This window comes from Lonchura striata, chromosome 1A (genome assembly GCF_050655825.1).
Source record: "Lonchura striata isolate lonStrDom1 chromosome 1A, ASM5065582v1, whole genome shotgun sequence".
NCBI classification, from domain to species: Eukaryota; Metazoa; Chordata; class Aves; order Passeriformes; family Estrildidae; genus Lonchura; species Lonchura striata.
Window position 1 is genome coordinate 13,353,152 of NC_140741.1, and position 24,590 is coordinate 13,377,741.

Consider the following 24,590-nt stretch of genomic DNA (forward strand, 5'->3'; position numbering starts at 1 on the left):
GAGGGGACTTGGTCAGCCTATGCGAGTACAAGGAGGAGTGGATCTTGAATGGGCAGACAAATATGGCTACCAATGAGAGATGGATATGGGAGGGGCCCCAAGCCCTTGCCCAATCACCCGGCACGTAGAATGGAAGCTTCTAGATGTATGGGAAGGGATACAGAGTGACTGACAGGCTGCCTGGGAGGGGACAAGGGAATAACTCAGGACTTTAGGGGAGGATTGACACATAGGGCAAGGAGGGAAAACTAGGGACAAATCAAGTTGAAAGTGGGGGGTACATAGGAACAAACCATGCTATTGCAAAATAAAAAAAACATGCAACAACACAACTCCACACACCAACTGAAGACTCTGATTCATTAAAGATAATGGAAGGGTCCGCAAACGAGTTGCCAAGATCTGAAGGGAGCGAAATCACCACGACTCCCTACTGGACTACATTGCAGGGAAAAGCTTTGCCAGTGTGTCTCGCAGGGGAAAAGCTTACCAGCACAGCGGACTTATCCCGATCTTGCCCAGAAACATGGACTTGCCTCACACTCCAAAGACACTGCTCTTTCCTGGGCAGGCTAGAAAATGCTCTCAGATGGCCATGCTCTCTGCCTGCTCCTGCCCAGCTCGTAGATGTAAGCGCGCACATCCCACCCTGGCATTCAGTGCACAGTGAAGGCAATTGCAAACTCCAGCAGCTGCTCATTCCCAAACACATGGCGCTGTTTATACTCTTGCTTCCCGAGAATTTCAGCGCTGCCCTTCTTTTCTGCAGCTGCCACCCAGGTCTCTGCATCTCGGAGCCTCAGGGGACGAGCACGAATTTCCCAGCAGGGACTGCATCAGGACGAAGTCAAAACCCAAGAAAGTTGTCCTGGAACATCGAGTGATTTTAATGTAACATATATTTCAAGGTGAGTTGTTTGCTTTTTAAGGACTTTTAATATTTGATAGCTCATCAAAGCATTCTGATTGAATAAGGTGATACAGACACAACGTTGGCCTTTGAGCTCATTGATGTTCCCATGACCCATGTGGGACATGTTCTAGAGCAATCCGGCACTACCGACTAAAACCATTGAAGCACTGTCTTTGCAGAAGTACATAGTCCATAAACAATAGCCTATAAAACAAGAAATAAATAACAATTTTTAAATTTCCCGGGGTATAGCATCAATACCTGTATGTACAGACTTATTTTCTGCTTAATTCTTGTCCTGTGAGATGTACAGTCTCCTTCTTGACTCTCATTTCTCCTATTAATCTAAGTTATTCATCCATCTTTTTAGCAATATTTTGATACCAAGGCAAGTTCTGCGTCACATATCATCTCAAGCTGGAATGTTCAGCAGCTATTCCCTTAATCCCATTTTATCAGTTTTGTCCCAAGTGCAGCTATGTACACTGCCAGCTAAGAGAAAAATAAAATCTTTCTTTGGTGGGGTTTCCTTGGTATTTAATGACATACTACTTCAATTTCTATGTCAGTGTCTCAGTGTCACAGCATTGGGTGGATGTACAGATTAGGGAGCTTCATGAGCATAAGTGCACCTCATGATCCACCAAAACGAACCAAGTTGCATATTGTATTTATGAAAGGATCTAACTTTGTGCAGTTAGGGAAAAAAAAAACCAAAAAAACAAGAAGAGACTTCAAGATTATAGAATACCATTCCATAAAGTGCAAAGAGACTGAATTGGCAGAGCTAATCATTACTCAGCTGTCAGTGTCATTTTGTTAATAAATGAAGAGTCCAGTAGAATGCATACTAGCTCTATAGGCCTATATTTTACACATCATAATTTTATAGCGGTGACACTAACAAGTCAAAAACTGGGTATAAGGTTTCTCCATTTTTCTCTCTTATGACTCAGAGAGCTGTCACCTCTCCCACATTTGCCTGGTACAGTAATTATGCTGGACTTTCACCTCCAGGACATAGTAACAGTAGAAGTTTCGTACTCTACCAATATTTAAAATTCCCTCACAGTCCTTGCTAATGTACTGATTCTTTGCTGTGCTGAATCAGCACAGAACTGAAAGCAAATCTCTCCTCTTTAAATCACTGACAGAAAGCAGTGCCTTCACAAGGGCAGAGTCAACAAAAAAAACAGGATTAGAGTAGACTGAGAGTAGCTGTATCAACACCTATAGCATTATTTTAGAATTATCTAAAATCGATAACCTCTCATTTATGGAGCATGAGGTTCAATTCTGCATTTAGCCATGCATGAAAATGAGTTCAGCAATCTTGGGTTAGCCTCCACAGAATCAGTCATGTGTTTTCCCATAACTGGCAGATTTTACTGTAGAGAAAGAATGAAAATGAATCAGAAAATAAAAGGGTAAATCAGAATGTCAGAATCACAAAACAGCAAATTCAACTCTGAAGTTTTGGACCTTCATTCAACTTGAATGGAGAGAATGAAGAGTGGATTAGAAAGCAGGATCAACTGTAAGTACAGTGTAGCAGCCACCACGGCATCAATGGAGCAGTCAATGGAAATGGCTGTGATTGGGAAGTGTGCCCTCCAGACTGGGGCCGAAAGGCGAAAGTTTGTTTTGTCTCCTTTAGCAGCCGGCTTACCTCCCCCCTAGGGCTGTGTCTAGGAGAGAGGATAGGGCTTGTTTGCTGGCTGGCTCTTTGCTCTCTCTCCTGCTTTTGCTTTTGCCCTTGCTTTTTTTTCCTTTCCTTTTCCTGAATACCATTCCAACCAGCTCCTGGGAAACACTAAGAGACACCTGCCTGCATTTTGTGACCTGCAACAGCCCTCCCCAGTGCCAGAGACCGAGAATTAGGTGACCATGAGAAACTTGCTGAATTTGTCATCTCTTCAGAGCGGTGAAAGGGTTTTGTACTCTGATGTTGTTCATTTATGGTGCTGGGGATTGTTTCTGTCTGTTAAAAAACAGGGTTTTTGTTTTCCACTTCTCTCCAAGGAAATTCTTCCCAAAGCAGGTCGGGAGGAGGGGCTTTGGGGGTTTGATGTCGGGCGGGGGTGAGGGGGGGCTCGTACTGCGGGTTTTCTCCCAAATTTTCCCTAAACCAAAGACCTAGTGGGTCTTTCCTCCTCATATCCCCACAATCTGCCTTTGCAACCCCTTCCTCGTGTGGGATCCCCGTTGGCTTCCTGTGCCGTGGAGCCGCTCAATACGGCCTCTTGCACGAGGTTCTGCCACATGGACTTGTCCTCTCTGGTCTCCATCCTCAGCTCCTGACTGCTTGGAGGATGAAAGACAAGGAGTGGATGGGATTTGCCTCCGTGCCAGAGAGAAGGAGATCTTCCAGTGGCAGGATGGTGCATCAGGGAGGTTGCCCTGCAGCCAGGGGCCATGCCAGGCTGGGAGATGGAGCAGGAGAGAGGGGAAAAGGGGCGGTGACGTCCTCCTCACCTGCCTGGGTGTCCCGGGGCATCTTCCTCTTCCTCCCAACTTCCAAGAGCTTGGAAATGGGAAATCTTGGTTTGGGGAAAAGAAGGGATGAGCACATTGACTTGGAAAGTCCTCTGCCCAAGGCCATCTCTGGAAGTCACTGGCCATTTGGGCTCCATTAAACCTCCCAAATACCAACATTCAGCCCTGGAAACGTCTCTCCGGAGTTCTCTGTCCCTGCTCTCTCCCCTTTGGTGTTCGGGATTCCTCCTGTCCCAGCTGCTGGGGGGTCACACTTATACTCAGGGTCCCCTGCTCTCCCCAGGCTGCTGGAAGTCCCAGGAATGCTAAGATCCCCATTCTTGGGTCTCCCTGTTTAGGGATGCCAGGGATTTGTGGGATCCCAGCTTCCCTTCTCCCCTTCTTCTCTGTTTTGGGGTGCAGGGACTCCAAGGAGCCCCCCCCTCCCCTCTCCAGGCTCTGGCAGCGCTCTGCCCTCTCTGGGATCCCTATTTTTGGGTTCCTGGGGGACACAGGGCTCTGCTCCTCTAGGCTGCCTCTGTTGGCAGATACCAGCAGGCCCCACAGAAGCAGACATACCTACAAGGGCTGCAGTCAGGCCCGGGAGAAAGAGGGTTAATCAAGACGTCACCCACAGGTGTCGTTCACACGCGGCGCCAACAGATGTTGCTATTGGACAAGAAATGAGTACACAGATGCTGGGAAGTTCCAAAGAGAAAAAGAGCCTGTTTTCCAACATCTGGTAAGGTATTTCGAGAACTCAAAAGGTGACCGTGGATTGGAGGATGGAATTACTACCTCTCCAACCACACTCGTCCAAAGACCATTTCTCTCCACCCACAGAGAAAGATGCAAACGATTCTATTTCCACCTGAAATGCTGTGGAGCTCTGACTTTCAAAGATGAAAACGTTCTCAGAAGGCTCAAGAAGTTTCATGAGAACTCTAAAAGAAAATGTAACACTTTTAAAAATCAGAGCAACAACTGGGCTCATACTTTGCGCTCCTTGCAGCAACTGAGAGAAACTGGGATCATGCTGCAAGCCAGTTGCAGGACCTGGGAATAACTGGATGCAGGCTGGAGGCAACTGGGTTATTCTGGCCATGACAGGGGGGATCATACTGGGATAACGAACACCTTACTGGGGCTACTGGTAGTGCCTGGAAATGATTATGGACATGCTGGGGACAATTGGGATCTACAGGTACTATCTGTAACCGTAGTGGGGGGACTGGAACCACATTGGGAACGATCAGGACTGTACAGGGGAGAACTGGGACTGAACTGGAAGCAACTGGGAGTGAGTGGGAACATGCTGGGAGGGACTTGGATCCTTCCATTATTCCAGCCTCTCCTTAAAAGCAACGTATTCCATAGCTGGAGCACAGATGCTGAAAAGCGGCAAAGCTGAGTAGCCTGGCTCAGCTTCAGTCATGTGCAATTCACAGAAGGCAAAAACCGCAGCAGCAGAGAGCACCGGGCTTCTGTGTGAAGTGAAGGCAGTTACAAAAATCCAGCAGCTGCTCACTCGCAAACACAAGGCGCTGTCTCTGTTCTTGCTTCTCGACAAACTCAAAGCAGCCATTCTTTTCTGCATTGAGTTCTCTGCACCTCGGAAGCTCAGGGGACGAGAAAGCTCTCCAGGACTTCTGCATCAGGACGACGCCCACACCCGGGAAAGTTGTCCTGCAACACCTTCCATACACAGGCTAGCAGAGAATTGAAGGGGCAGGCGAGCGGCAACCACCGTCCTTCTAGCTGCGCACAGAAGCCCGGTTCTCTGCGGCTTCGTTCTTCGCCTCTTACCCGCTACCGCGCTCTCCGACTCCTGGAGCCGAAGGAGCGGCTGCTTCGCGCACACTACACCGGAGCGGCTGGCGTTTTCCTCCAAAGCTCAGCTTCAGCCGTAAGACGCCGGGGACCGGCACGTAGCTCCGGACAGCCCCGGAGACCCGTAAGTCTATCTCTCTAGTGGACTGCATCATAGCGAAAAGCTTTTCCAGTGTGTCTCGCAAGGAGAAAGCTAACCAGCATGCTGCACTTATCCTGCTCTTGCCCAGAAACACGGATTTGCTGAACACTCCAAGAACACTGCTCATTCCTGGGTAAGCTGCAAACTGCTGTCAGATGGCCGTGCTCGCAGTGGTGAATTTGTCAAGAAGCAAGAACATAGACAGCTGACTGTACTTATGAATGAGCAGCTGCTGGAATTTTGCAATTGCCTTCACTGTGCACAAAAACCCGATGCTCTGCTGCTTTGTTCTTTGCCTTCTGTGAATGGCACACAAGTGAAGCTGAGCCAGGCTATTCAGCTTTGCTTTTCACCATCTGTGCTCCACCTATACACTCTGACATCTCTCGGGTTTTTTTGCCTTTGCCAGGCTGGAATGTGTTTCGCTGGTACAACGTGCTGGACAGAATGGACAGAGAGCACAGCTATCTAACAGCAGTTTGCAGGTTGCCTAGGAACAGTAATTTCCTTAGAATATGCATGAAATTCAAGTTTCAGGGCAAGATCGGAATAAATGAGCCGTGCTGGTACACGTTACCTTCTGAAACCTAGTGGAAAATTCTTTGCTAAGATGTAGATGACTAGAGATGCAGAATACGGAGCTCTGAAGCTGTCTGAAGATAAGTGCTGGTTCCCAGCGTCTTTTGGGAGAAGCCGCGCTCCGGACCATACAGCTGCTGCTCCAGTCATCTGTGCGGGAAGTAGCCACTTCTTCGCCTCCAGGAGCCAGAAGGTGTGGCAGCTTGCAAGAGGTGAAGAATGAAGCCAAACAGCAACGGGATTCTGTGGGCACCGTTCTGGTTGCTAGAGGATGGTGGCTGCCACTCGCCTGCTTGTTCACTTCACATTAGCATTCTTATGGAAGGAGTTCATGTATAACATTCCTGAGATTCTACCTAGTCCTCGTCCAGCCATCCATGGAAATTCTTGCTTGTCCTCTGAGGTTCCAAGATGCAGAGAACTCCATGGCAGCAGCAGAAAAGAACAGCAGCAGTGAGTTTGTCAAGAAGCAAGAACATAGACAGCTGCCTGTGCTTGGGAATAAGCAGCTGCTGGATTTTTGCAATTGCCTTCACTGTGCATAGAAGCCCTGTGCTCCACTGCTTTGTTCTTTGCCTTCTGTGAATGGCCCACAAGTGAAGCTGAGCCAGCGTGTTTGGCTTTGCTGCTTTTCAGCATCTGCACTCCACCTATGCACTCTGACCTTTGCCTGGCTGGAATGTGCCTGCTGCTACAAGGAGCTGGGCAGGAACAGGCAGTGTTGCAGAAGATAGATAAATATGATTATCCATAGATAATGCAGCCAGGATGAGAACAGTTCTCCCAGCTAGCCGGATGACACCCCTGCCTTTGGATGGGTCCTGGGGTGAAATGGACTGTTCCATCTCACCCCCCAAAAGATGTATGGTTCATCCCACACCTCTGTACCCTCCCCTAAAACATCAAGTGCCTGTAACCCCATTGGCCCATGCTTTGTTCCAACCCACCTTGAAGCCCCTTTATAAGGAGGCTTCGAGGGGCCACGCACGCTCTTGGAACTTCCTCCCCTCTTAGAACCTCCTCCCTCCTCTTGGAACCTCCTCCCTCCTCTTGGAGCTTCCCCTCTCCTAGAGCATCCTTTTGTCTCTCCCCTCCCACACCTCTCAAGAGGGATTTTGTCTCAGTGCCTTTTAGTGAAACACTACTTAATGTCTTATTGAAAAGGCTGGGAGAAAAGAGGATGATACTCAAATGTTTTGCTGACTCCTATGCTCTGGAACATATCCTTGGCAGTCAGAATAGATCACAGCCTACAGTATCCTAAACCAAACAGGTTAAAGGGCAGGGTAGTGGGAGACTGCAGTGTCTTTACCTTATACCACCTAAAATGTGCTGAGTTGCCAGTCAGAAGAAAGACAAGACGTGACTGTAAATAACAAGAAAAATATAACAATATAAAAATATAAAGACACAGATTTCCTCCATGCAGTGTACCAAAAGAAATCAGGTCCAGGATTACTGGCAGCTCCTTCATGGCACAGCTTGAGGTTTCTGGAAAAGGGAGCCAGGAGCTGGAGATGACAGCAAGCAGACCAGAGCAGCATCCTTGCAGGCACAGGACAGCCCCCAGTACCTGTGCAAGGTGGGCAGAGCTGGCTTGGTGATTCCAACCAGGCACAGCCAAGAGGCTCAGGAGGAGTCAGGGTCTGCATTGGCAAAGCTGCAGCACAAAGAGTAAGGGCCTGAGCAAGATGTAACCCTGAGCATGGCAGGGTTCCTCCCCAGTGAAGGCTCCTACTGTGGCATTCCCTGGCATCCAATCTGGTGTCACCCAGTCACACCACATTTGGTGGCCTGGAGCGTTATTGCCAAACTCTGGGGAGAAGGAGGGAATGCCAGAGTGTTAAAAGAGGAGAGCAGTGCCTCCTTGACCCTCAGCCTCACTGTGCCGCACCATTCAATCCATTGCAATACACAGAGAAGATGAGACAAAACACTTTGGGAAAGATCCATCATTTGGTAACTTAAAAAAAGAAGAAAGATTAAATCTAAAATTTTCCATCTAAACCAAAGACACAAGGATAGCAGCACTGCCCAGAAACACACTTTAATGCACAGCGTATCCTTGTGTGATCTCCCCTTGCACATTTCATTTCTGGTTGGGCACAGTAACAAGTGCCAGGAGGGGCACTCAGCCACTTTTCGATGCCTCAGTCTTCTCTGGAGCTCAGTCTGTCTTTCACGCCTCTTGCCGGGCAGAAGAGCCAAATCCTTTCAGGCCAGGTCGCTCTCGTGGCTCCCCAGCGGGGCCGTCAGCTCGTCCCGCGGTGCGAGTGCCCGCTCCCGGGCCGAGGGAGGGCGGCTCTCCGCGCTCGACCGCCGCTTCGCCCGCCGGGTCTCGCTGCCCGACGCTTCTTCCCCGGCCGGGGCCGGGCCGTGTTGTGGCCGGGGCCGGGCCGGGGCACAGGCTGAGGCCGGGGCTGCGCTGGGGCCGGGCAGTCCCGCGGTCCCGCAGCGCTCTCCGGGCAGTGCTGCGGGCGGGGGCGGCCGAAGGCTCTGCTCCAAGCCCCTGTACCACCGTGAGCTCTTGCAGAGCAGCCCGAACGCCCACACTGAGCGCGGCAGCTGCTGTGCAGAGATGCTGGCATCTGTTGGCAGATGATGGGCGGAGGCACCCCTGACCCGCCTGTGCCCAGCTTCGTGCCCTTGGAAGCCCCCGGCACTACTGTTGCTGGTGAGGAAAAACCGTAACCCAAGCCTTTCCATCTCTCAAAATAAGTTCTTTCCCTTTTTGATTTATTTTTCCCTTCTGGAAACAAATATTTCATCACAGCAGAGCTCACAGTCTCTTCCCATTTTTAAGGGGAATCTTCTTATACTTTTGGCTCAATACAGGTCATAAAAATCAACATAGTTTTATTCTTAATCTGAAAAACCTTGCAGAGATATTGAGAAGCTGAAGAGAAACCAAATATGAACATCGTGGAAACTGAGGAATTATACTGCCATTATTCAGGATGTTTGCTTTCCTATCCTCTTTCAGGAAAGGCTATTGAAATAAACTTTCTTTGTGAGACAAAGCAGTGGGACAAAAATAGATAAGCACAATGAAGAAAAAAAAATAATTAAAGCACATTGAAAATTATATTGTATTGTCTCTATCAGAGTTTCCCCTCTACATCCATATTGCCTGCTCTGGGACAGTTTCCAGTTCTGTTTGAAAAAGCTACTGCCGAAATGAAAGAAGGAGTCAGATCACACCTTCCCTTACACCCACATCCACCCAGGCTGGCTGTAACACATGTAGAAATATCTCTGTTTTTATATTGCTTCATAATGGACAAAGTCAGGTCCCTCCACCCAGAGGTTTTAGAAAACCAGAGATCCAGCCAAGAAAGAAAGTTGGCTACAACTTTTCCTGTATGCAGCCAGGGCTACCAATTTGCAAACATGGACTGACACACAATTCCCTGAATACTACCAGAGATTTAAAAGAATCAAGGTGTTTTGTTTTGATTTTCAGTTTAAAATAATGGCCAGGATGGCTATCTCCAGAATATATTCTGAGGTGGAAAGTTGCAGAAGATCATGGAAGTAGCAGGTTGGGTGAGTGGCTTTAAGTCAGAGGAGGACATTGCTCCATTGGTAGTGATGCTGCCTCAATCAAATCAAATCCAATCCAGTCAAATCAAACCAGATGAAAGTTATTCTTTGCCGGTATATTTCAAAACTATAAATACAGCTGTGGTTATAAGATCAACACAAATACCAAGTGAAAAATGGCCTATTTTCTCCTTTTTTGTTGTGACAGGACACAGAACAAGGCAATCGTTTCTGTGGGAACAGGGTAGATAAAATGGGGCAGAGCTGACATTAGTTTGGTTTTGCTCAGTCTTCTCTCTTTCTGACTGTTTCTATAATACAAAAATACAGAAGTTCACCTTTAAACCTGCGGTTTAGTTATTTTTTCCTGTTCCTTTCTGGCTGCCCTTCCCTTTACTGGTCCTCAAGTACCACTTCCCTTTCCAGGGAAGGGAACTTGAGGGGAACCCTTTCCACCCCCTGCCCTCGCCCTCCTTTTAGTGTTGGAACAAATATATTCTGCATCAGGATATGGGGTATGTTTGGAAAGAAAACAAAATTTGAAGTTTTTCCAGTTCATGGCATGACAGATCATTAATAATCCTTAATATGCAAGCTTTCCATCTGCTATTCTTGTTCTGAGGTCAGCTGGTCCAAAGAAAGCAGGAAGCAAATAGGAAGCTTCAGTGAACATGAACAAAAAGCCTTCTATAAGCCTGCAATGTATATGTGAACTCCAAGCTGCTATTCCTTGGAAAATCCAAAGTTCATTCTGTGTGTATTTCTGCTCCTACTAGTAAATTCTTCTGTTGGAAGGAAAGACACCAGGATGAGCTTATCCATGCAACAGCCTCAGATCAAGGTGTAGCCTCAAGTACTTTTGTTCTCCTCCCAGTCAGAAATCCCTCTGCATCTCCTAAAACTGTTTATCTGCCACAGATAAATCTCCCAATTCAGCTGTTTCATATGCACGGGTCCCTCCTAGCAATTTCATGTACAAGCTTATTTTGGAAATGGAGGATCAGTGTGATGAAAATCCCTCTTAAAATGGAAGTGTTCTTGGGGTTAGTTATACAAGTAACAGAATCATAATTTTGGTTCACAGGCTACAACAGCATCACCCTGCCCTTTTCCTGATCTTACCTAATTAATGCTTAACATGACTTTGTGAAAAAAATGCAATGCCATATGAAAAAAAAATAGATTAGTTTATGGGTGTTTAAAACAGAAGAGTCTCAGTGTAAGCACTGCATTGGGAAGTGCCATTCCTAAACGATGACTATAAGCAGACTGACTTGTTTGAATGTTCTTCTCATAAGCAAGAACAATAGCCGTTGAATTTTATTGCAAGTGCAGTGTCCTTCTCAGTGAAAGCTTATGAACATGTTTTGATGAAAGACGGAAAATATGAAATAAAACTAGTGAACTTCTGTATTCTTAACGAAAGTGCTGTACTTGCAAGGCTGGCTCTGGCAGGACAAGTCTAGCCACTGGAAGAGGAGAAGTAAGAATGGAAAAATCAGCAGGCACCCGGGTGTAATAGCCATGGAAGGTTATAAAAAACCTCCTCTTGTCTGAACTCAGTTTCTGTTGCATTATGTTTGTTTATAATCCAGCAAAAGATTCTCTGGATATGGATTATATGGCTATATTTATCATCATTAATATAGATACCAAACAATGTCCTTTCAGGTATCAAATATTTTGTGGTATCATAAAGGGAAGGAACAACCCTGGGATTCTAGAGCTCTAATCCAGCCAAGTGAATGGTGGGGATGATCAAGCAGGTGACAGGCTGCCCTAAAACTGTCAGCAGGCACATCTGGTATTCCCTTTTTGCTACCAGATCTTTACTGCACAGTGATGGTTAATCCAGTCTACTGCAGGTCATAAACAGGAGACCTACCACTTCTGCTGGTGCTGAAAGCCAAGCACTGCATCACTTCTCTTATAGAAGCTGAGCCTGTGGCAACATATCACTTTGGAACATGGGGACTATTTTTGGACAGGCACAAACCAGCAGACAGCTCCTCTTCTGAAGGACCTGTAACAGCCTATGCCTTTTCCTACAGCATGTGGTGTCTCTATTTCATATCAGTAACATCTGTTGCCACTAGGGATATTTTCCCTGGCATCGTAGATCAACTCTGCCTGTTGAAGCACGGCACACGCTCCCCTCGCCGCGATACCCCGAGCGGTGCCGTGCTGGGCGGCGAGGGAAGAGAACGGGCGGCCGCTGCCCCTGCGAAGCTCTGCAGTCCCAGTCGGTGGTGCGGGAACAGACAGAGGTGACATGGGACTTGGGGGTGAACAGGATGGTTTTATTCAGTGAGCCCCAAGACCCCCTCGGGAGCGGGAGCAGAGCTTTTATACAAGAATTCAGGGAGATGGGTGTAGGAACAGCAACCAATGAGGCAGCAGGGGAGGAGTTTAGGGCAGAATTAACCCATCACAAACCTATCAGGGGAAGCAGGGAAGTGAAATAACACAAAATAAGCAATAGGGTTTCGAGTCTCACCAAACAGACAGGGAATGCTCTGGAAGCAGAGGAGGGGGCTAGGATGAATGACAGGGAAGGTTCCAGGGAAAGGGGCAGGGAAAGGGAGGATTGACAATTTGGAGATGAGGGGGTTAGGGGAGAGCTAGGGAATACTGACAACTGGGGAGAGGAGGAGATTAGGGATGGGTGGGGAAACAGATAGTGAACAAAAATCAAATTAAAGACACACCACCGCATCTGCCCGTTCAGCTAATGTTACATGAGGGGACATAATCCTTAATCTTGTGAGTTACTGCTTTCCATCCTAAGGCAACTATATCACAATGCATCTACTGTATCATGTAGAGGGGTCCTGCTGGGTGGGTTTTTGAGCAAAAGCAGCTTCCCACACCATCCATACAGTTTAAAACAGTCCGGTTCTCTTGCACAGACAGCACCTATCTGGTCAGGTTTTCTGGGAAGGGCTGGCCATGCTGCTTAATGAAACCTGGTGACCTGCGGTGGTTCTGCTTTTCTCCGCGAGAACTATAAGTGAGTAAGGGTCATCCAGGAGGAAAGGATCCAGCTGGGAGAGAAAACCTGGCCTTTTCTTCCCCTGGTATGGGAAAAGCCTCCACTACCGTGTAGCCCAATCTGCTCCTCTGTACCCGAGAGCAGAGCTGAAGGGAAATGGAATGGGTCGGTTTGCATGGTCAGGGTGAGAAGGAAGTTCTCCTCTTTCACCATCTTGGAGCAGACACCAGTTAGCAAATATACCCAGGAGCTGGTGAAGGAGGAAATAAAGAGGTCTCCTTTCAGCCCCAGCCTTATTCATGTGCCCTGTCTCAGGTATGGCTCTGACTCTTGATGCCAATGAATTATTCTTTGAGGAACCAAGGGACACTTCTGTATCAACTGCCCTTGTCCCCACGGGGGAATTCAGCTTGCCAGAAATAAACCAGGAGCATTACACAGCTGGCACAAACAGGTCCAGAAGATTCCTAAAAACCTGGATGGCAACTTCATGGAACAGGAAGCCATCTTGGAAAGATGTCCTTGATCTGCTGCTTGTAAACAGAGAGAGTCTCGTGAGCAAAGTGGAGATTGGGGCTGTGAAATACTTGATTTGAAAGAGAAGAGAGACGGTCTGGTACCTGAAATATTAGAAGGAGAAATTCTAGGTGGAAGGAGATGATGGAGTGGCTTTTAGCTGGACTTCTCATGTTAGCCGTAGACTGAACCAATTTCTTCTGCAACAGAGACTGCATCTTTAGGGGGATGCAATGGTGAGCCAAAAGACCTCCTTCAGTGCCGCGTCCCCGCCCCAGATCACTGTCCCCAGCCCCAGCTAGCTCTCCTGCGGGGCGAGTAGGGCGAGTGGAAGCACCCTCTGCTGTACCCGGCTGGGCTTTGGAGACTGCTTTGTGGGTCCTGAGGTCGCTGCTGATTCCAACGGCGAGGAAATGAGGAGAGGCACTTGTTGGGGGCAAAAATCCGATGTTTATTGAGGTCCTGTGGACCCAACAGCACCGGAGGGGGCCAGCCAACAAGAGCCACTTGGGGGTGCTGGCAACATGTTCCATAGGGAGAGGGAGGGGAGCCGATCAGCCAGTGGGGAACAGACAGGGGAGGGGTCCCAGGCCCTCATCCAATCACTCGGTGCCCTGGATGGAAGTTTCCAGAGGTAGGGGAAGGGGCACCGAGTGACAGACAAGGCACTTGGGAGGGGGCAGGGGACTGGCTTGGCATTTTCTAGGGAAACTGACACTTGGGGAAAGGCGGGAAAACTCAGGGAGAAACCAATTCAGTATGGGGGTACACTGGAACAAACCATGACAGAATAAAGATGTAATAAAACATATAAAACCGCAACTCCACACTTCAGCAACTACCAGTAGAGGAATGGAGTGAACAGAGAAAAGCTGAGGAGGGTGTGATGATGCCCTCTGTTTTCAGGAAGAAGAAGATCTCTGTTCTTGAGACCCTCGGCCACAGGGGAGGAAAATGGGGGGGACTGTAGTCCCAAAATGAGAAACTGAACTGTTGTTTCTTTTGGTCTTTGGCAAAGCATCCTTAAAGGAGCCCTATGAGCAGTCTGTCCATGCACGGTGGTGAGATGCACTGTGACATGGCAAAGAGAGTGTCACACTGGGTGGTGCCATGTGTGACATGGAAACACAAGAGGTGGCAATTGCATTTCCTGGGGGTCTATGGTGCAAGACAGACTCCTCTCAGCCTGAATGGACTGAGTATTGATTATCTGAAGGGTGATGACTTGATTGGGAGCACAAGTTGTGTCTCACAGTGGTTTGTTGGAGTTTGGGTAGGGGGAGGAGGAATGTTTTAGAAGATTTTCATTCTGGATTTAGTGTGTGTCTTTTACCATAGTGGTAGCTTAATAAAGCTCTTCTTTATTTCTAAGCTTGGGCCTGCTCTGCTCTGTTCCTGATTGTATCTCACAGCATTTATTTGGGGAAGGTGCATTTTCATGGGGGCGCTGGCATTGCACCAGTGTCAAACCATGACAGAATCTTTTTTAGGAGTCAAAGGGATGCCAGTGAAGGGGACAACTGGTAACCCTTCCCTTCCTTTTTCAAAATTTGAGGAAATCTGTTTTTCCTCTATCACTACTCAAGTTGCAACACAGAATGGAGTGGACCTGTGGCCACTTACCATCACACTGGAAGGTAAGAGAGAGAGGTGAATTTTTTCAAGTACATCAGCCTTCTTTATTAGTGCTGCTGGTGGAACAGGTTTTTTTATTAGAAGCATCTGAAATTGTTTTTTTCCCATAAAATAATGAATCCCTCACAGCTGTGCTTCAGAACATCAGCCCACATTAGGCCATCTGCACAGCAATACTGCAGCCACAGGGTTTCTTAAAACATTTGCAGGATGGAAAGAATACAGTGGCATTTAGGGAGGAATCACTCTCTCTATAGCAAACAGAGCATTCCCAAAATCCACAAAGTTAGGAAAAATACAGCAATGGATTTATATTTTTAAAGCATCTGTTGCCTCATGAGCCATTTAAATTAAAAATTAATTTCCAAACTCTTCTCCTGTCCACAATGGGTATCATGTTCTGGTAATTTCTTCCTTGACTTTTCAGCACAGGTTCTCTTTATCTAAAATCTGGATCAGTATCAGGACTGCCCTGCTGCTCCCTCTGCACCGGAAGAAGAGTCAGTGTCAGCACCATTCCCACGAGTGTGATTCCACAGCAAGGACAATGGGTCTGTGCTAAGGAAGGAGCCACAAAAGCTCATGGAATGCCCTTGGAGGCCAAGGTCTGGTGTTCATTAGAGAGGCAGGGGAGGTGTAAGGTAGAAAAGAGGCTTTACACAGGTGTAGCTCACAGGGGAATTTTGGGACAAGGGAGGGCTTGCTGAGGTGTCTCAGATAATTCCTGATGCCATCTCTTCTTCCAGCTTGCCTGCTCTCCTCTGGCTGGCCTCAAGCACTAGCAGCTGGTCACTCTTGCTGGCATGACAGCCCCTTGCTGTTATTACACAACGTATTACAGCTACACAGACACTATATGTAGCTACCATTGTTTAAATAAAGAAAAAAAAAAAAAAAGAAAAAGAAAAAAAAGAAAGGCTGTTGAGCCTTTGCAGCCCAGCAGCAATTCCCAACTGGCTTTTTTAGAGAAAAAAATAGCACCCTGCAGCTCCAAACTAATGACTTGTTTTCCAAGGCAAACTTAATGTAACACCTTGAAACAAAGTAAGCACAGTACCCTGGCTGAGAGTGAATGGGAGGTGTTTTTTGCAATGCTCTGTGAGATTGATAAATGCAGACCCTGACTTACAGACATGGTAAATGGTATGTGACTTGTCCATGCCTCCATGCAGAAAAATTGGAGCTGCAAAAGAGTCTCAGTACAACCAGATACAAACTAATACAAAACCATGTATTTTTTTCCAACACCAGTGGATGCAAGTGGAGTGGGGAATTCCCGTGCTGAGCTTATAAATTTAGAACTGGTTCTTCTCCAATTACTTGTTACAGCAACAGGGGTTGGGGGATTTTCTTTTACATTTTGAAGTTAAACGCGTCTGTCTTGGTGAACATTTCAATGGACATTTCAAGAATCAGTAGTATCCAAAACAGTCATCTGTCTCCTGATAAAGATTAATTTGGTAAAATAATCTGGTTCATAATGAAGCAATATGTGGAATAAATAAATAGACTCCATAACTTGATGGAGTTATGAAGTGGGTATGTATGTCAGCACTTGGCACAAGTGAGATATCTCTCCAAAAACTTGTGTCCTGAGCCTCAGTCTGACCCACACTTTCATTCAGAAAGGTGTTCCATATGCAGTACATTGCACAACTTTGCCATGCATATTCAACCCCTGGCCCTGCCTGTCCTCGCCTTTCATCTTAAATAGGTCCACGCCCTTCTGGGCATGTGGGGTTTGCTGTGGTGGTCCTGCAGGGATCTCTGGTGGTCTCCGAGGCTGAAGATTGTGGTTTTACTCATGATTGAACTTTTGAACTTTTCTCCTTTGCACGTGCGCTTTCGGTCCTTTCGTGCATATCTTGAGTAAACCTGTCAGTCTTGGTAGGCTTGGAGACAGAGGAGCTCCTTTATCTGGGTTCTTGCAAGAAGCTTCAGAAATTTGCATTTTCCTATGGCAGAGGTTTCTTAAGTAAAAGGTTAATATTCAACACATAGTTTTACAAACTAAAATTTAAATGCTTAATTCATTTTGTTAACTCAAGTGAACTCCAAAAATCTCTATTTCAGTATTGTCCTGTAAACCAATCTCAGGAATCAATAACTGAGACTTGAAGCTTTAAAATACTGTCAGTTGCACTGCAAATCCATGTGTCTGCAGAGCCTTCTACAGCATTAGAAAATTCGGCCCATTCTGACTTTTATGGAAAGCAAAGACACACATTGTACCTTTAATTACCTGTCCTCCAGATGCTGAAATAAAATGAAACATACTTCTCCTTTTCCACTCATAGTTTTATTATAAAAATCAACATTTCATTTATTACAACTCAGTTTATAGTAATAATTGGAAAGGATTTTTGTACAAGGTTTATATACACCATACAACTAAAGCACTTTATTTTACAAAAAAAAAAAAAATGTTAGTGAATGAGTGAATAGGGTTGGCCAAATGTTGGCCATTACAATATAAATACATCCTTGCAAAGCACCATCTTACTGAAGTTGATGAACAAGAGACACACCAGCTGGCTTTAAGACAATGACAAACAGTGATTAAAGCTTACAAAAAAAGAACAAACAAAACAAACCCAAAACAAAGAGTTAAAATCTGAAAGCAGCACCAGATCCTTCACTTGCAAACAAGGCTAGTTCAGATTAAGCCGAGTGGTATCCTCTTTACAAAAAAACACTTCCCTTTTCCACTGACTCTCCACTGCATGGCTTAAGGCTGCAGCCATTTTAATCAGGACTTCAAAGCTGCTCCTGGTTCATTTAAAGAGGGGAACACTGGCTCTCCAACAGTTTGTAACAATCACCCTGCCCTCTTCTAGGACAATCCCGAATAAAACACCAACACTTTACTTATCCTGTTCTGGTGTGAATCACCAGTCCCTATAAATGCAACAAATCCCTTCCATTTTTAAAGACGGAAAAGAAAGAAAATTTTGGATCACTACTGTATTTTGACTTCTTTTAGAAAAGAAATGGACTGTTTTGTAACCCTATTCAAGCTGTTAGTTCATTCCTAACTCATTAGCAAGGTTTATCTGTCAACACATTAGCAAGGTTTATCTGTCATCTGCCATTAAGTTAAAGGTTAATTTTCAAGCCATACCAACACCAGAATGCAATTTTAAAAATCTCATTGCTAAGAAAGCAATTTCTGAATAGCAACGCTTAAATTATTTTTTCACTCAATAAGCAAGTTATTTTTCTATTGCAGAACTAATAAGTAATCTGCATAGTACAGGTCCAGAAGCAGATTCTGCCACTAACAATACTGTGTGACAAACATGCTCAAGGCAAAAAGGTCAGGAAAAGAAAGTGATTGATTTCTTCTAAGAGGCATTTTGAAGAAGTCATCTGATCCAACAGAATGTGTGACCAGGGAGTTCTGTAGCTCAAGCATTTCCCCTCAGAATGGTGCTAATTAATTAATCTGACATTTGCCAAGCAATCAGGAATGGAAATGATATTCAAGACAGTGGCCTTTTCTTTATCTTAGCACAGGTTTAACTACTTTAAAGCTTAAACTGTGTTTAGGACTTACCAATGAAGGCATCTCTAGAGAATGAGCTGTAATGAATAGAGAAGCAATGCAGAGCTGAAGACTACAACACCACCAAGGCCCATTAGTGTAATAAATAGGAATGACAGGGATTTTCCACATGCACCTTCACTTGCAGCTGAATGCAGCGGCTGGTATACCAAGGAGTTTGGGTGCAATTTTTTCCGTAATTATACTAGGGTTGCAGCAGACTGCTTTTTATGTCCCTACAAAACACAGAGGAGCTTTACTCATCTGCAAAATGGACTCCAAAAGTAGGGAAACCATATAAGAAATGTGCTTCCTCTCCTGCCTGGCTTAACAGAGCATTAAGGATTTGGGTGTTCTGCTGTCTGTCATACAACCTGGCCAAAAGGAGGCCAGAGTAAGTGAGACACAGCAGGACAACACAGCATTATCACTCTGGGAGTCAGAGAGGCTGAAGAGAAAATTATCAGCTTTGGGTAAGTGCCTGTTATCAAAGATTTGGGTACCTGCACACGCACTTGTATTTGCATGTGGGAGGGAAATGCTGTGGCAGAAATCCAGAATTTACAGTGCACAAAGTTTCAACTCACAGCAAAGTGAATCCTTTGCTATCAAATGGCTCACTTACATATTTTGCATTACTGTAAATATTGTATTTAACATATGTGTACGGATTGCATGAATTTATATTCATGGAAACCATTCTTTACTTCAAATGCAGATACTATGTATGTGTTCCATTTATCACATCCAAGTTATTTCCTAACAAATATCCTGGTATCCAAAAGCAGTGAGAAAATGAGGAGTACCCCTTAGAAAGCCATGAGCAGCATGCAGCATGCAGCATGACATGCCAGGTATAACTTTAAAAGGTAGACTTAGATCTCATTAATGCTGCCATTTAAACATGCAAAGTTAGTTTTTAACAACTTCTGCTGTAATGTCTTGTTTTGTTTTTTAGCTACAACAGACTGGGCATGCCAGCTATTCCCATCACCAGACAGCCAGCTAAGAACTGCCCAGTATCTACAGAGAGGAAGAAGTACACAAGGGTCCCTTGTATTAATGCCCTACTGTACCTGATGGTGTAGGGTAAGAACCTTTATGCTTAACTGGAAGGACAAGGAACAATTTCCCTTGCCATCAGCGAGATCCCTTCCATGCTAATGCTTCAAACCCACTTCAGCAATCTCCTGAATGGGCATGTTTGTGCTATCTATGGTCCCAATACCTCAGTCACCCAGAGGAGCAGGAAAAAAGATGATCTTCACTGAGGGAAAGAGAGAATATGAATCACAGCTGGCTCAGTGCCAAAGTGGAACAGAGAGAAAATGTTCAGTCACAGCATTTATCCATTGGGAATGTGTCAGGTGTGGGTACTGGTTGCATCAATGCTTTTTTAATTTAGAGATCTGCCCAAGAGGAGCTTCACAGATCAGCACTTCTTTCAAAAATTTACTCCAGTTTACTGAGAAAATACATGCATTTGCAAAATCATATCACAGCTTCCTGCTCAGATGAGGAACAGCCTATTCTCCATGCTGGGCATTTTCAGTGGAAAACCCCAGCCTGTCCACTTCCCCTCTCATGAACCTCCCAGAGGCACCCAAGATTTGATACACAAATTGAAACCTCTGTTTCAGAAAGACCTGATCAAATCCTACATGGAATTCTATGGCAACTCCACTGACTTCAGTTTGGTTATGTGTATGTAAACCAGCACAGGAGGCAGCACAAACCATATGCAGAGAATGTCTTTCTTCTGAACAAATCCTTGCTTATAATTAACAAACAAATTTACCTGCCCGAAGCTCCCTCCAAGGGGATGCCTCAGTGAGGCAGTCCAGCTGCACCAGAAAGAGGATACCACTCCTTAAGCTCAACCATCCTGGAGTTTTTCAAAAAGAAATCGGCACACGGAGAAAAGCATTTTGCAAGGAGAGACTATTGCCATTGCAGTACAAGCTCTTGGACTGAGATACAACAATACAATATTCTTCTGAGTTCATTAGTGCAAGTTTCCACATGTGAACCCCACACAGAATGCTGCACATGAAAAAATGTAAACAACAGAGAAATTCTAATTCTCATCGGTGTGCCAGCCTCACCCCCCACCCCAACACACCCACCCTCCCCCCCATCATAAATATGGATTTCAGTTCCCTTATAGTTCACAACACCCTCCTCAACATCCATCCTGCTGGACAACACAAGGAAGCTTCTCCACCAGCAAAGAAGAGCCAGAAGAGTCGGAAGAACAACTACCATAATTCCTAGAAACCTAGACTGAAGCTGGACAAAAAACCCCTTAGTACGCCATCTTCAGAGACCAACAGCAAAAGCCTGGAGATCACCAAGGCTTTTTAAAGATTCCTCATGTATTCTGGACTAGTAGGAAAAACTCTTTATTACAGATGGAATCCCAATGACACAGTTTTCCTTGGAGCTGAAACCAAATGAGGATCCAGTACTCCAGATGAGTGGCAGCTAGCAAGAATAGCTTGTCACTAATTTTGTCAACAGCATCAATTGCAAGCCCATGCCATATTTTCAGATAACTTGTGTTTTAGCTTAAACTGGCTGGGAAGGAAGCAACAGAGAACAATAAAATCCAAAAGGCGCCGCTGGAAAGTTGCTAACCCCATTCCAAACTCAAAAGTGAGGAGGCAGGAGCTCCCAGGACCTTTGTTTTGAGAGAGAGGACTCAGAGGGCCAGTCTGTGAAGGCACTGAGCACCTTCAGTGGATGTGATGTCAAAAGAAAGTGCAAATGCACAATGCCATCTAAGACCAGGTATACTGTGTGCTCTGCTGCAACAAAACAAATTCAAAGCACTGTGCTGGAGTCCAAGAGGAGTTAACAATATCCTAGGTTGCCCCTTAAACTACACAAACAATGTTTTCACTTGATTAAATAATTGCCCTTTCAAAATCACCATGATGAGGCTGATGGGAGAAGGGGTTAAATATGACAATATACAAAAATAGAGATGTGAATATAAAATGGTTTGGTTAAGAATATCTTAAAACTTGACATTCACAGTGGTTAATACTTAAGTATTAAACTCACACCACACAAAAGAGGAGGTATGTAAAAATCATACTGAGAAAAACTGGCTTTACCTAACACAAAGAAAATATGAGCAGTTATTATAGCAGGGGAACCCCTTCCAATCATCAGAACATCTATTTTTCTTATGGACAGTTGTTCCACTGAAAGTTAAATGCTTTCCTACTAGGAGAAAACAATATATATATTTATATATATGATTTGGATACTGTGATAGCAATATACACTGAAAGTACTGCAAGGATTCATTTACAGTAAAACTAACAATCCATGGTTAAATTTATAGATCATAAATATGCTGTCTATATTATATGTGGTATAAAAATATTTGACATTCTGTGGGCACTAGGTCAAAATAAGATTTTCTTTTTTAAGGGAGTAAAAATCATTCAGGTATAAACATATTACCATTGTCAATGATGTGAGAATCGTACTGACCTGGTACAAAACAGAGACTTACCATTCTGGCAAACAAGGAGGGTAATGTATAGCATGATAATCACTACATGACAAGGCTAATTAGGAGAAAGCTCAGCATTTGCAGCAGCCCAGTTGTAGCAGTATTTTAATAGGAATACCATTAATTTAAGTGACACGGGCAGGAAGAAGGGATGAAGAAAGAAAACCTAACTGGGATTAAAACCCAAATTTTAAGATACACCCAACAAAAATAATTGAAATTTCAGAAGCAGGGAGAAAGCTTTAAATGCTCTCATTTGTTAAATGCATTAAGGAAAAATAGAGGTGTATTCATTTTAAAAAGTGTGCAATTGGTTTTCTGGATTCACTGCTACGACTGCTGTATTCATGTAGAAAACAAAGCCCTTTGTGTAAGGTTAACATCTGTCCTGACTGCATTTTCAAGTTTAACTTTAGTTGCTGGCCCTCTGCAGTTAACATAGAGGTTATTTGGCTACTTCCAAGTATCTACAGTATGCTACTCTGAGATGGACTTCTTTATTATTAATTACTTTAAACATTTTTGGTATTGACAAAACTCACCTATCACCTCACTGGACAAAAAACATATCCCAGTTCTTCCATTTCCCTATGTGCTCAGTCACTTCACTGGATTAAGGCATGTTTTTGTGTTCCATTTGCAAAAATAAAAACATTTTGTACAAACATCCGGGTTCTTTTATACAAAAATTTTTCTTCTTATGGCACAAGCAGCAGCTGCTGTTTAAGAAAATATATAAATACCTTTTTTTTTTTTTTTTTAAAATTCTTCTGTACAAATATCTTCAATGCTCCTCCACCCCACATTTAACTGTACACTGTCCTCCTCCTTGCTCGGCCCCCTCCTCCCATCCCCAGCAGAACCTTCTGTATTTACAGCGCAGAGCAGAGGGCGCGGAGCGCAGGGCTGCCCCTCAGGAGGAGTCGGTGCAGGGGGACGGCGGCGGCGGGTACAGGTGGTGCGAGTAGCTGCGCTCGGTGTAGGGGGACGGCGGGCAGCTCTCGCAGTTCTCCTCGGCAGACAGGTACTGGCTACGCGGCGTGGGCGGCGGCGGCACCGGCTCCGAGTCGTAGTTGAGGTCGCTGCTGTAGCCCTTGGTGGCGGCTGCGGGGACCCGGCGGCTCGGGGCGTAGTCACTGTCGCACACGTCCGTGCTGCAGGGCGTCGTGGGCGGTGCGAAATGCCGGTAGCTGTAGGGCCGGTAGCTGTAGCAGGGAGATGGAGGGGGGAAGGGGTCACTTTACCTTTCTCAGAGGGAAGAAGCCAAGGTGGAAACAGAAAGCAAGGCAACCTCTGCAGTAATGCACAGCATCTCCTCTCCAGACTTCCCTGCAGAAATGCTACAGTGTTGGGCTTTAACTATGGAAAATAAATTTTGTGCACAAAACTGCTGGAATTGGACAGTAGGCCACGTTTGGTGTAAGTATTCTATTATCACGTTCGGGTTAATTTAATCCATAATTTTTTGGGTTCCCCATCCCTGGAAGTGTTCCAGGCCAGCCTGGACAGGGCATGGAGTAATGTGGTCTAGTGGAAGATGTCCCTGCCCATGGCAGAGGGTGGAACTGGATGGGCTAAAGTTCTCTCCTACCCACAGCATGTCAAGAACCCGGGTTTTTTAAGTGCTTCCCAATCTCCAGATGTTTCCAGTGACCCTGGCACTGCCTCTTCAGAGATGCAAGGAGCACCTGTAAGAGCTTGTGCTGTGCCACAGAAAGAAAAGGTGGCTGGGGACAAGTCTCACACAACAGGCTCCCTAAGGACTTAACTGAGGTAGAAAGAGTTGCTCCTAATACAGTGGGGCAGGGAAGGCACTGGTGTGCATGTGCCTCTGTAATAGCTGCGTTGCAATTATGGAGAAGATAATTCTGTTTCCACTATGCAGTTTCTGGATACTAACTTTCAAGGCCAGACAAAAGGACTGAAAATTACCTGGCATACTCATAGCACTGAGGAGAACCATTCCTTAGAGAAGTAACTGGGAGGAAATTCTCAAAGGCTGCTACCACAAAACATCTTTTAAAATGAGCCCAAGATACTTTCAAGGAAACAAATTAGAACAAGAAATACATGGTAACTACAACTCCTAGCATCACAGCAGCTGGGAATACTGAGGGGATGCAGCTCCTCTACAGTCAAGTCAGAGTATTAGGAAAGAAGATCAGAAACAGCAAGAGCAGTGTTTATTTTTGGGTGGGGGAGCATTTGGAAAAAATCAAACCCTGTGCTACATCCCTAATATAATTTACAGTACTAAAAGTCACATCAGCTAACCAGCAGATGACCCATGCCGGTGCCTGAATTTGGTTTCTTTCATTAGAAAATTACTTGTAATTTTAAAAGATTTTTCATATGGCTGCAAGGCATCATTATAAACATCTGGTCTGACCTTCTGCACAACAGAGGCCGTATTTTCTGCTAATGGAGAAGTCTGTTCAGCCCCAGAGACCTCATTACCCAAAGGCTCCAAAGCCTCTGTGTTAGGCAGGCACATCTTTCAGACAAGTACAGCACTCTCTTCTCATTGACCAAACCTACTGGTGATTTGGGAGGGGAACCTTTACACCCTTGGGTAGCAGGGGTCTATTGCTCTATTTTTGGTAACTTGTCATAAAATTGTAACTAACTCCAGCATTCTTACAGAGAAGGTAAAAAAAATACATTCAAACAAAGATGAAATGCATGCTCATAAATGCTAGTCAAGAGAAAATAAAGCAAAAGGTTAGCAATCTTTTCCAGATATTAACCCTTATTGTGTCAAACTAGAAATTCTGTGCTTTATCTAGACAACAACATTAATGTTACTTGTGACCTATTAGCCTTTATATTGCAAACTTTTCCTCCACAGGGTATTTTCTTATAATTTCTGATAATTACGTAACAAATTATTTATGG

The 24,590-nt window shown here is 45.2% G+C and overlaps 1 protein-coding gene across 6 annotated transcripts in view; it reads right to left on the reverse strand.

Annotated features, from left to right (window-relative positions):
• Nucleotides 1-11,761: 11,761 nt before the first annotated feature.
• The window catches only part of LRP6 (LDL receptor related protein 6), a 133,744-nt gene continuing 120,915 nt past the window's right edge, over nt 11,762-24,590 (reverse strand). For all 6 annotated transcript variants that reach the window (XM_085568169.1, XM_085568168.1, XM_085568167.1 and 3 more), the window contains one exon: nt 11,762-22,900. In XM_085568169.1, coding sequence (XP_085424295.1) covers nt 22,609-22,900 — 292 coding nt within the window. In that variant the 3' untranslated portion in view covers nt 11,762-22,608. The remainder of the gene's footprint in view (nt 22,901-24,590) is intronic.